This window comes from Rhinopithecus bieti, unplaced genomic scaffold (genome assembly GCF_001698545.2).
Source record: "Rhinopithecus bieti isolate Rb0 unplaced genomic scaffold, ASM169854v2 scaffold_38981, whole genome shotgun sequence".
Lineage (NCBI taxonomy): Eukaryota > Metazoa > Chordata > Mammalia > Primates > Cercopithecidae > Rhinopithecus > Rhinopithecus bieti.
In genome coordinates this window covers 1,356,081-1,368,899 of record NW_016819573.1, presented here as the reverse complement: position 1 = coordinate 1,368,899, position 12,819 = coordinate 1,356,081, and the positions used below count along the sequence as shown (strand labels likewise).

Sequence of the window (12,819 nt, the reverse complement as noted above, 5' to 3'; positions counted from 1 at the left end):
GCTTCATGCCTGCAGCAGAATCCCTGCTTCTTCCTAGCTTCTCGAGGCACATCCCTGATCCTCTTCAGTGGGGTGGGAGTTAGGAGTCACCTCATTCCCTGAGGGGCGGAAAGGCTGCTCTGACTGTGCAGTGAGGAGAACCAGCTTGCCCCTTATAAACCTTGCACTCTGTGGGAGTGATGGTAATATCTTCTTGAATTGATTTATTGTCCTTTGCTGTTTTTTACTCTTGATTTCCCATTTCCTTTTTTCTTCCTGTCCCTTTCCCGTCATATCCCTTAGTCCCAGAATCAGTCATAGTTTCATGAGCACAGGGGCGCATCCTAACCAGCTTCTGTCCCCAAGCATTTTTATTCCGTAGAGAATCAACTTAGGGTGAAAATAGTCCTCCCTGGGCGGTGCCCCTGGAGCTGATTGTGCTGTAATTTAAAGTGCAACTCAAGAACATAATGAGTTTATCTTGAAGTAAATTATTTTAGATGCCTATTACAACCAAGAGTTACAAAGGTCTGATTTTCACATTCCCCATTCCATTCTACTTTTCCTACACCCACCCCGTCCCATCCTTCAAGTCTAGAACCATCAAATAAGCTAATATTCTCAATTCATTATCTTTTCATTTCTAATTCTCTTTTTTGCCGCTGAAAGCAATTAAACCAGGAATTGGACCTTGCTGAATCTTGAGCTGGTGTTCAGGGAGCCTCAGGTGGAGGAACACGCAGCCCCACTACTTGACTGCAGCTCCCTTTGTTTGCTCCAGCACATTCCGTTCAGCGGCTGAGTCAGATGGCCTCCCTCCTGACGGGCAGGGAGCGGGAGGAAGAGCTAGGTGGATTGCTTCACACATATCACCTGCAAACTTAACTTGAAATCGGGGGGAAGAAAAATCAGTCTTGTCCTTGATCCAAAATTAATAAGCTCTTTAAGTGGGAGAAGAAGCTTGAGACAATAGGAAGCCTGGTCTCTCTGTGAGCCTCATTACTGCATGGAGAGAGGGGTGGGGGGTTGGGCCACTTAGTATTGAAAAGTCATACCTGGCGGTCCGGTGCGGTGGGTGGCTCATGCCTGTTATCCCAGCGCTATGGGAGTCCGAGGCAGGCAGATCTCGAGGTCAGGAGTTCGAGACCAGCCTGGCCAACATGGTGAAACCCTGTCTCTACTAAAAATACAAAAAGTTAGCTTGGCGTGGTGGCAGGCACCTGTAATTCCAGCTACTCGGGAAACTGAGGCAGGAGAATCGCTTGAACCTGGGAGGCGGACGTTGCGGTGAGCCAAGGTCGCGCCACTGCACTCCAGCCTGGGCAACAGAGTAAGACTCCATCTCAAAGAAAAGTCATACCTACTGGTACTGAGGAACCAAGTCCCCTGCATGAGGTGGAGTCCCTATCTCAGCACATGGCCCTGCCATCCATCCCGTTGTTTGTTCTTAATTCTTCTCTGACCTTCACACCCCACATCCATGACCAAAAGTAAAGCCTGCCTACCTCACTTGGAAAATTGCTTTCAAAATGAATTCTCCCAAAATGACACCTCCAAGCCACTAGGTCAGGCCAGGCCACCATCATCCCCACCAGAACGACAGACCTCACCACCAGTCCCACTTCCACTCCTGCCCCTCTAGGTATTCTCCATACCGCAGTCCAAATGACGCATTTACACATGCTTACCCTTGTGGGAGAAGAGAAAGCTGTGTTCTTTGCAAGGGCCCAAGCGGGAACCTTGGCTTAGTATTCAGAAAAGCCAGAGAAGACCAGAGGTAGTGAGTTTCCGACCCTGGGTAGATGACCAGCTTGCTTTGGAAATGGCTCTCCTGTCTGCCAGAGGGCTGGTGAGGGAACCTCTCAGGGCAGGAGGCTGGTGCAAGGCCTTATGCATTCTGGAAGGAGATGGATATGCACTGGCCCTGTAGAGCAGCCATGTCTGTGGGCCCCTCTGGCAGGTGGGCTTAGGACCTCTAAGGAGGCACCTTCATCGAGTTTGGGTGGAGGCAGACTTAGCAGCCCCATGAGAGTTCCTCTTTATGTGCATCACGCTTGGGTTTTTCCTTGCTCCTGTTTGCTTTTCCTGGCTCCAAAGAATGACCAAACCAGTGTTTGCTTTTTTTAATTTGTCATATTAAATATAGCCTTTGTGGCAGGCTTTTACATCCAGGCTGTAAACTCTAGAAATGGAAATTGATCAGGGGGTGGTTGATATAACCGAGGTTGTAAATGCTAAGAACAGAGATGCCATTCCAGTTTAATGCTTTTATCTAGTGAATGTGCCTTGTATGGAGGGGGCATAAATCTTCCAACTGGGGGAGGTATGGGGAGGGGCAGGAAGGTGAGGGCAGGGTGTGACCTTGCTGTGTGTTACCACCAGGTGTCACTGTTAACTGGCAATGCCAAAAAAAAAAAAAAAAAAAAAAAAAAAAGCCAGCTCCCCCAAAGTCCCTCTAGTTAAGTAACTTCAATGGATAACAAATGTGCAAATCATATTTGCGGTGTGGGAAGGAGGGCTTAGCATACCAGGAGCTAAAAATAAGACAGTGTCCCTGAGGGTAGGCATTGGATTACAGACAACAGGTCAGATCAGCCACGCCCCACGCCCCCATCTCTGCCGACTGCAGTGGCAAACTTTGCTGATTGAAATTCTCGGCCTCCAAGATGTCTCCTGGCATGCCCTGGGCGTTCTCGGTTCTGTGCCTTTCTGGCCATGTAGCTTTTCCCTCCTGTACATGAAAGGAGTTTGAAAAGAGAGCATACATCCTAAATTTGTTTTTCCTTGAAGTCCATGCATGTACTTAGCCTAGTTGAACTCTATTAAACCCATACTCCTTGGGCCCATCTCTTAGCAGACTCTGAGATTCCCTGGCTTTTGCAGTGAGGTTTTACATCATCCAATGAGCCTTTTTACCCTCGGCTAAAAGGAAACAAAACTAGACAACACCTATTTTTGAAAAGATGAAGTCAGGCCATGTGCTGAGGCTCACACTTATAATCCCAGCACTTTGGGAAGCTGAGGTGGGAGAATCAGTTGGGCTCAGGAGCTCCAGACCAGCCTGGGCAACATGGTGAAACCCTGTCTCTACTGAAAATATAAAAATTAGCCAGGCGCAGTGGTGTGCACCTGTTGTCCCAGCTACTTGGGAAGCTGAGGCAGGAGGTTCACCTGAGCCTTGGAAGGTCGAGGCCATAGTGAGCAGTGATCACACCACTGCACTCCAGCCTGGGTGACAGAGTGAGACACTTTCAAAAAAAAGAAAAAGAAAAAAAGATGAAGACAGTGCCCAATAAGTCTCATAATAGAGGAACAAAGCTTTTAGGATGCTTGGCCTCCACCCCTAGTCTTACCCCCACCTGCTAACCCCAGAGCCCAGGTAGGGATGCAGGGTGCCAGCAGGTGGTGACCAGCTGGTATACCTTCTGGCCACACAAGTCCTGGATGCTGTTATTGCTGTAGCCCCTGATGGGGCGCTGGGGAGGTTGCCATTCCAGCTCCCTCTGCCTCACCATTGTGTGTGAGAGAAAAAGCAGCAGTCTTGGTTTGGACAAACCGAGGTTGAGATCTTACTGGCCATGTGACCTTGAGCAAATGATTTAGCTTCATTTCATTTTCTTCCTCTGTAAACTAGGGGTGATGAAAACCTCATTTTCATAGGGTCCTTGTGGATGAATCACATTAGTATGTTCAGGGAGTCTCCAGGTACTGTTCTAGGGACTAGAATTAGAGGGAACAAGATAGGGGCCTCTGCCCTCTGCTTATGTTCTGAAGGTATATTTACATCTGTGTACACACCTATGTGAGGTACATTGTATGTAAATTTCCCAAATAGGTGATGCATGCTGTGTATGTTATACACAGACACATAGACACTGGCCACAGAATTTCTAGTTGTAAGCCTGCTTCATCTTTACTAGAATCTGAACTGGGGATTTCACCTCGAAAGATCTTTTTCATGTTAATTGTGCCACCACGGTTTGCAGAAGTCAGGACCAGGTTTGAAGGTTCATTTACTGACTGACTTCCCTGCTCTCTTTCTAGCAGTAGGATCCCAACCCATCAAAGAACCAGCTGGTGCCTTCAAACCCTGGACGAACACAGACTGGCACAGGCTCATCCATTTCATCCCCGTCAGAGCCCCAACTCCTCTCTTTACCCACACATGAGCCTATTATATTTGAACGGATGAGGAGCCACAGAGGTGATCCATTAGTTCAGCTGAGCTTGAAATTAGTAGCTCATCGCCTTAAATGGTGTGGGCAGTTTGGCTGAGCTTGGACTGCAAAGCTGTTCCCCCTTGGATTGCACCCAGCATGGAAATAAGGGCACACCTAATATTTTTTCCTTTTGACACTTGATTAATAGTTGACAAATCCAAACCCAAGTAGTTAGCTTTCCTATTATCCATCTTTTGACAGGCATTGCTGCTTTTCTTTCTGAGTCCCATTGTTCTAAAAATACACTCAGATCTGAAGCTGTTCACTCTGCATATATAGGCCTGATTTCATGGTGTCAAAGATAAGAAACATCTGGCAGGCAGATTACAAACCAAGTGGGTTGCTTGGTTTCAGAACTGAAGGCAGGGACCTCTGGGCTACTTAAATCTACTTAAATTCAATGCTGCCAATTCTGTCCCTACTTCCTTGGTGTTGTCATGTCACTGATAACCTGCCAGGGTCAACCATCTTACCACCCAGTAGGAAAGCCAAGCGTGGGGTGTGTGTGCACAGTGCACATGCCGTGCCAGGTTGGAAACAGAACACTCTCGATGACAGATCGAGCCTGGTCGCAGCACTGCCCGCACAAAGTGGGTTTCGGTCGTCAGAGGCTGTGGTCGACCACAGGGTAGTCATTTCCTCACTCTGCAGGCTCTGTCATCCCTCTCGAACACCTCGGAGGCGCGGAAGTAAATGTTGTCTCAGTACTGAGTAAAGTAGCCAGGGAGATGATCTCTATTGTGTTATTGTATGTGTGTATTTTAAAAGATTCTTACTAGGTCTCTTATGATGAGCCAAGTGCTGTGTTGAGAGTTGAAGATTTTCAGAGGTAACTACCAAGGCCTCACATTGTTGTTCAATACCAAGATAGCTTTGGACAAATTAATTCACTTCTCAAAGTCTCTGTTTTCTCATCCATAAGACTGAAAAGAACATATATATTATTTTGCTTATTTCATCTACTACGACGACGACAAGGATGCAGTAAAGTCAGGTAGCACATAATACCACCACAGAGTAAAAGTCACTAAATAGTAGTTGTTAATCATTATTTAAATGTCTTATTCCAAAAATGACTTGGAACATCTTATAAATTGTTTGCAACAAAGAAATAAGGAAGGAAGCGAAGAAATTTTTTAAATGGAAAAATAACAGCAAAAGCAAGATGAGACCCAGCTGAGATTAATATAGACAATACAGTTAGAGCCCTGCAGTCTTGCTAGAGAGGAGCTTTCAGAGTGGCTCTGTGCATACTGACAGACAGCAAAGAGGAAAATGGTACAGGAAGTACCTGAATAAGAGTTTTTAAAAAGAAAAGGAAAGAAAGCTTTTCAGAAAGAAGCATGGATTTCCTTATTACTGAGGCTTGAAAATTTCTCCATGGGTCATCTTAAAAGAACACTGGGTACTATTGTGACTAATATCCTCAACGTCCTTGCAGTAAATACAGAAGTACATTTCCTAGAGCTGTTTCTGAAGACATCCGTGAGTGGAGGCTGCTGGCTTAGTGCCAAAGCACAGGTTACAAGGAAACAGTTCAGGCAGGAGGGGGGCAAGATAGGTAGGCTGCTATGAAGATGTCTTTATCTTCAAGGGTACATACCTTCCAGGGAGGTGCAGGAAACTGAATGTGGCCCGAGAGTGCAGCCAGCAGGGGGAAAGGTCCAAGTCAGCCCTCACAGTGCTCAGCACAGAATGCCACTTTGAAATCTGTGCCCAACAGCACTGTCGTGGGATCTAGGCTTACAGGGTTCCTGGAGGCAGGAGAACTGGCCAGATGGAAAAGGCCGCTTTTAAATCTCGCCCCAGTGGGATTTAAACCCTCCTAGGTTCTGGCTTATTTTTGAATTGTCTATAACAGATTGGGCCTCTCAGTGCCATATCCTTTTAAATATGCACAAAGCAATGGAGTCATTCCTCTGCATTTATGATACTTTATCTTGTGGCACTTTAGGGGTATGGTTAGCATCATTTGCTTCTACTAGTGTTTATGGTTTTAAAGCCTGCCCTTGTTGCATTTAAATATTTTTGATATGGGTCTCTGTGTGAGTACGCATATTGGTGTTAGATCGATAGATGAATGGTTTTGAACAGGTAAATATAGTTAAGTCTAACAAGCACGTATAGCTGCAAAGGTAATTGGTAGTATTTATTTGGAGAGTAAATCGTTGCTTCAAGTCATAATCCTCCATTTCCAACATTTAGAAACAAAAAACGACCTCCGTGCAGGGAAAGATAGCTAAATTGAATAGCAAGAAGGGACAGGCTTGAAATACTGGTTAACCAATGAACCGAGACCCATTAGAGTACATTACTGAGTATAGAAACACAGCCCCACTGCTTGTGGCTAGGACGCAGCGACACCCTGAGCATCCATTTGTTTGAAAGGAAACACAGCCTCATTTGCAGCATCAGCATGTACAGAGTGATGGGAGAAGAGATGGCCAGAGAGAAGGAGAGTGTGGAGGCTGTGCTGCCAGAGAAGGAACAACGGGAACACCAAAATAACTTAGTGGATATGCCTGCTTTCCCACAAGTGAGCTTACTTTCCCACTGCATTTAGCGGTGCCCACATAGAGCCTGTATCGTGTTCCTAAGGAGACATTTCTGAGTCACTTCTTTAGAAGCCCCAAATAAATAAGCAAACAAACAGATCACAAAGCCACATGTTCTTTACCACTGGCATTTACCCTGACGGCTCATGAGAGCATTTTATAAATCCAGAAAGAGACGGAGAACAGCAGATCCCTCAAGCAAGTAATTGACAGAGGAAGAATAGCGTGTCACCCAGGAGTGCGGGAAGCCGCGCATTTCAGTTACAGTTTATTTAGCTTCACTGGGCCTTCATTGGCTGGTGGTTTTCTAGAGCTCCCTTTGAGCAGATGTTGTCTAGACAGAGATGGTGGGAACATACTCTGTAATATTCGCTCCTGCAGCAGAGCAGAGGGGTTTCTTTTTGGTTTTGCCATATTGGGAGGGTGGGGGTGGATAAGGATCCAGTGCCCATGATTGAAAACTCTCGTGGTCTCTTGGAGCTGCCAGGGATCTTAGAACTGATCTGGTCCACCTGCTCTTTACAGAGAAGCAACTTGCCGTGCCCCTTTTCAGGAAGCCATGCCTGGTGCCACCCCGCACATCACTTCTAGAATTGCCCTTGCCATAGTGCGCCATGGGCCTCTGTGATCCCTTCGTCTACCCCAGCAGACAGAGAGCCCTGAGGGCAGAGCCTTTTTTGTCCCTCTGTCTTTGTGCCACAGGCACCTCAGTTAGTGCCTGGGCTGGACCAGGCTCTAGTAAATGTTTGATGAACCACGAAGAGATAAGACTTAAACCCAGCTGACCAGATTCCAGGAGCACGTTTCCTCCCTCCCCATTCCCACCTCCTTGCCTCCAGCTTGCTCACTAGGAGCACCCCCATATTGATCATGAAGGAAGGAACCGCTTCTGGTTTGGCATCTGGAGTTTATTAGGTACTTACTGATAGCCGTCAGTTGTAGATAGGGCTGAAGTGCAGGCAAATGGCTGCCTGCATGGAGTGAAATTCAATAAAACCGCATTTTAAGTGAAAAATCAGTATAAACACCAGGCTTCTTTGCCATGGAAACAGGTTGCTTAGAAACTGCCTAACAGCGAGTTCTAAATTTTTTAAAGTCAAGTTATCATTTAAGCTACACGGCCCTACAGGTTATTGAGAGATAATCACTCGCCTCAGGACACTCGGAGGCATGCGGCACAGCTGAGTGCCTCCCGATACTCTGGGGACCAGATAATCTCTTGATAACTGTGCTCCCTGGAGCCACTGATTTGGGCCTGGGGGAGGAGAAAGAAATTTTTGTTCAGGAGTTAAATGGTGTACATACATTTTTTAAAAAGTGTTTCTCTTTGGGTTTGAAAAAAGATGGAACTGGCCATTTGGCGTGTTCAACAGCCATCCGTGCGCATTGTAAGATGTATTGGGAACATTTTCCAGGCAGTTACCCCAGTCACTTCAAAGCAGAGGTCCTGTCTTTGTCTTCTGTCTTTGGCTTATGTAAAAGGAGTTTTCAACATCTTTGGCTTTCAGCTGTTCACTCTCTCGGGGTCCCTCTTCCCAGCTAAGGCTGGGCAGGAACTGGCCCCAGGACAAAGTGGCACCAGAGTTTGGAACAAAGCCTGGTGCTAAGCACTTAGATCACACCTCCTGGGCCTCAGGCTCAGCTCCTGGGAGCTTAAAGCCAAGAAGGGTGCAGGTTTGGAATTTGTCGCATTTAGAGTTCAGCAGGCCGTATGCCTCTCGGGGAGGAGAGCACAGCTACGCCTGCCAGCCACCTGGTTGCATGGCATGGCATTTGCTCCCCACCTCAGGCATGCAGAGGACAGAGTATATTGCATCTGTTTCTTCCTGAAAATAATGGGGAAAATTAGGACACCATTGACTGAGAACTGGGACCCCCCGCCCCGCCCTGCCACCAAGTCAGTATGGAGAAAGTTATGAATGAAACAAAAGACAAATGTTTTGCCCTTTTCAGGGTGTCTGAAAATTATCCATGGCATGGCGATGCTGCTAAGGTTGGTAGTGATAATTATGCCTCAGACTCTCTGTCTCTCTCTCTCTGGAAGGAAAGAAGGAATACTGTTTTCGTTATATACTTCAAAGTGTTGTCCTGCACCCCCTCTCCTCAGAGCTTCAGAACAAACCTGTGAGGAGAGTGGGCCAGGCGTGATCATCTTTGGAGAAAGAGGAAACAGGTTCATGAGGCAAAATAACTTGCTCCAAGCCACAGAGGTGAGAGAAGGAACGTGCATTCCTGCCATTCTGGGGCATCTGCCCCTTTAAGAGCAAAGAAATGAGACCCAAAACAATCCTTCCAAGAGTTTGGCTCTTGCTTAATAAAAGAAGGTGAACTTTGCACATGTTTTCCCTTTGCTTTTCTGTTAATATTTTATGTGAGTATCTTGCAGGGCAAAGAGAGTGGCTTATTTTCTTTTCCTTTCCTGCCAATGAATACAACATTCATATTTAGCATGTTAAAAAAGAGCTCAGAAAATGAACATTGCAGCGTTTTCATGCTGTGTAAGTCAGAGCGCAGCTATGACTGAACTGGGTCGCGTGGCACCACTTTGCTGGGTGTTGCCCAGATAAAAATATTCCTTGAAGCTGGGAGAGCGCCATGCTGTAGCTTGAGAAATTGTTCCAGCTCTTGAAAGGGGAAAAAAAATCAAATGAAACCATTTGCATTCTAACAGTCTTTGGCACCAGGGAAAACTGTCAACTGTGTCACGTGTAAATAGAAATCTGCTCACCGGTTTTGGTGCATTTTTTCATAATTTCCCTTGCCACTCTAATTATCAAAGATATTTTATTTTAAACAAAATTGTCTCCCACGCAGGCCTCATCTCCTTTCTGCGGTGAAGTGGAAACGATGAATTAGAATATTCTAATCACTTCTCCAGCAACCACTGTGGAGGTTATAAACACAAGATTATCCTAAGCAAAGGAAACTTAAATTGTTTGGGCACAGAACAGGCCAGAAAAAAATTCAGTAGGCTGAGCCCGGTGCTCACACCTGTAATCCTATACTTTGGGAGGTTGAGGAGGGTTGATCACCTGAGGTCAGGAGTTTGAGACCAGCCTCGCCAACATGGTGAAACCCCGTCTCTACTGAAAATACAAAAATTAGCTGGGCATGGTGATGGGCGCCTGTAATCCCAGCTACTCGGGAGGCTGAGGCAGGAGAATGGCTTGAACCTGGGAGGTGGAGGTGCAGTGAGCCAAGATCGCACCACTGCACTCCAGCCTGGGCAACAGAGTAAGACTCTGTCTCAAAAAAAAAAACAAAAAAAAAAACAAATTCAGTGCCCTTGTCCGCCCTCCCCACTCCCCCACTGCCTCCCTGGCCTCCTTAGTGTGTGTCCATTACACCTAAGGATGGTATCAAGACTGGCTTCATGGTAAGACCCAAATCCCCTGAGGGTGCAGGTCTTTCATATCAGTGAAATTAAAACCCAGAATATACTCCCACTTAGCAGGCATTGAAGTTCCTATTTAATGCTGAACAGTATGCAAGAGGCTCCTTAGAATAATTGCCAAGAATAAAATGTGATTTATCAAATAGATACTACATACTGTTCATTGGTAAATAGGGGTCACGTGTGCTAGACTGTGTAGGGCTTGATCTGTGCTTTAAACCTCAGCAAAACCCTGAGTGAAGTACATCCCCCATTTTTGAAATGGGGAGGCTGAAACAGGGCAAGTTAAATAACTTCCCAAAGCCACATAGTTGGTGATGCCTCTGATAATTTGAATTCTGTTAATAATCTTCCTTGTTCCTTCCTTGATGGTGAGAGGTTAACCCCTCCTTCAGATCCTTTTGTAGAATTTTAAGTATTCTAGAGAGGGGTGTCGTCTAAAGCCATTCATGTGCAATGTAGTAACTCGCCACGTCCTCATTAAAATGAGAACTCATTCATTGTTACATGGACATATTGCACGGGAAAAAAGATAAAAGAGAAATGAGAACCTGTTCAGTCAACATTAACTGGATGCTGACCACATGCCATTCCAGGTGCTGGAAATACAGCAACCTGTAGAACAGATGTGGTCGCTGGTCCCTGCCCTCGGGGAGCTTATGTTGTAAGGGAGATGATCAATAGTCAATATGTGCTGGGAAAGGTGTCCCAAAAGAGAAAAGTAAGGGGCAGCCTTACTGGGGCACAGTGGTATGGACAAAATGGCATGGGGAGCCCAGCCTCTGAGCAGGCAATTTTGAGCTGAGATGGGCAGACTGGCTGGGAGGCCCCACCCACTGTGGGAGGGCCCCATTCTTCCAGGGATTGCCAAGCCAGACTGAATTGCCACCGCGTGTGAAGTTTACACTTGGACTGCCCAACACAGTGGCCCTGGGCACATGACTGATCTTTCAGAAATAGTATTTGAGCAGCTAAGAGGCACAGGTTATGACCCCAAAGTTCAGACTAAGACAAAAACCACCCTCGGTGGCTGTGTGGCATTCAGTAGCGCGGGCCCTTGAGCTCTGTCCCTGTCACGTGTCAGAGGACATCAGTGCTCTATCTCTGCCAAAGGTTACAGAGCAGGGCTTAGCCATTCCTGCCCCAGGAGAATAAAGGAGCCCTTTGCCAGCCTGCCAAAGGCGGCATATTCTGTGGATCTGATCCCTGTGAGGAAACGGGCTCCTCACACGGGAGCCATGAGTGTCTGTTCGCACCACCAAGTATCCATGGCTCTCGGCCAGAAAGGCTCCAGCTGCCAAGTTCAGCACCATGCTGGAGGACCATAATAATGAGGCTTGCTCAGGGCCCCCGAGCAGGACAGGGAGCCCTGCCCTGGGCCTGCCCCTGACCCTGGGCTGGGCCTGTGAGCTGAGCAAAGCCTTTAAGAAAGGGTACACTCTGTCATTTTTCTTCTTTATGAAAACTCCTGCTTTACACTCTGGAACTCAGCCTCTTTCTTTGCCAAGAGCTTGTTTGCTGTCAATATTGTTCTGCTTAGACTATTTACTGGTTTTCTGTATGTCAGTGGATATGAAACTGTTACCTGTATTTCTGTTGGGCTTTGGGACCATCCTACTGGTCCTGTCTTATGAATTCAAGTGGGTTATTTCTACTATTTGAAGTTACTTGATATTGTTACCGGTTTCTTCTCAAATAGCCCGGTCAATAGCCTCCTGATTGGGGCTATAGCACTCCCCACCTTCCCCGCCTGTACCCTCTACTCACTCCTTTCCATCTCTCCACAGCGTCTTCCTCCACTTGATGAAGGTGGACCCAGACTCCACCTGGTTCCTCCTGAATGAGCTTTACTGCCCCGTGCAGTTCACACCTCCCCACCCCAGCCTCCACCCCGTGCAACTGCGCGGGGCCAGCGGGCAGCAAAACCTGTACACGGCCAACGTGCTCCACCTGCTCACGGAGCTGCAGTGACCCTGCTCCCCCACTACAGAGGCCACCAATCTCTCCTCCCCTGCCAGCCAGAGGTTGGGCTGACCCCACCCTGGCCATAGGCGGTGGCAGTGGCAGCAGAGAAGGTGAATTAGTCAGCCAATCGATTTATAAATTGATCAATCACACAACTGCTTAGAAATGGACTGAAGGAAAGTAGCTGACTGTTATTTATATTTCATAGCTTGTGTTTTCAAGTGACATTGTCTGGTGGCTCTAAGGGTTTAACTCCTTAGCCTACCATCTCCATAGCCCCAGCTCCCTCACAGGTAACATGCACACACAGACACACACACACGAGGTCAGTTCCCCTCCGTCTGCATACACCTCCCTCTCTTCAAATAATGAGATGGAACTAATTTTGTTGTACCTAACCTGTTCTTTGGGAAACAAACGGAAATAAAGACACTTCTTGGATTAAAAGTATGATCAAGAGCTCACTTTGAAGTTTGTTATTTAAACTGGGTGGTTTGGGTTTTTTTGTTTTTTTTTTTTTTTAATGAGTTTATATTCTTGAATGGTTAACATAGAACCATGGTATAAAATCCAAATCCAAGCAGTACAAAACAGAAAACAGTAAAGAGTAAATCTCCCCTCCCCATTTCCCAGCCGTCTGGTTTCTCTCTCCAAAGGCAAACACTCATTAGAAAGTTTTGGATACTTTTTAAGCAGGAGGTTAATT

At 46.6% G+C, this 12,819-nt stretch overlaps 1 protein-coding gene across 3 annotated transcripts in view; it reads left to right on the top strand.

Annotated features, from left to right (window-relative positions):
- The window catches only part of TTI1 (TELO2 interacting protein 1), a 51,469-nt gene extending 38,892 nt beyond the window's left edge, over positions 1-12,577 (top strand). The window contains exon 8 of one of the 3 annotated variants that reach the window (XM_017859070.1): positions 8,862-12,577. In XM_017859070.1, coding sequence (XP_017714559.1) covers positions 8,862-9,015 — 154 coding nt within the window. In that variant the 3' untranslated portion in view covers positions 9,016-12,577. Of the gene's footprint in view, positions 1-648; positions 1,103-8,861 lie in introns of those variants that run through there. The other 2 variants (XM_017859069.1, XM_017859071.1) reach the window with 2 other exon arrangements.
- Positions 12,578-12,819: the final 242 nt, after the last annotated feature.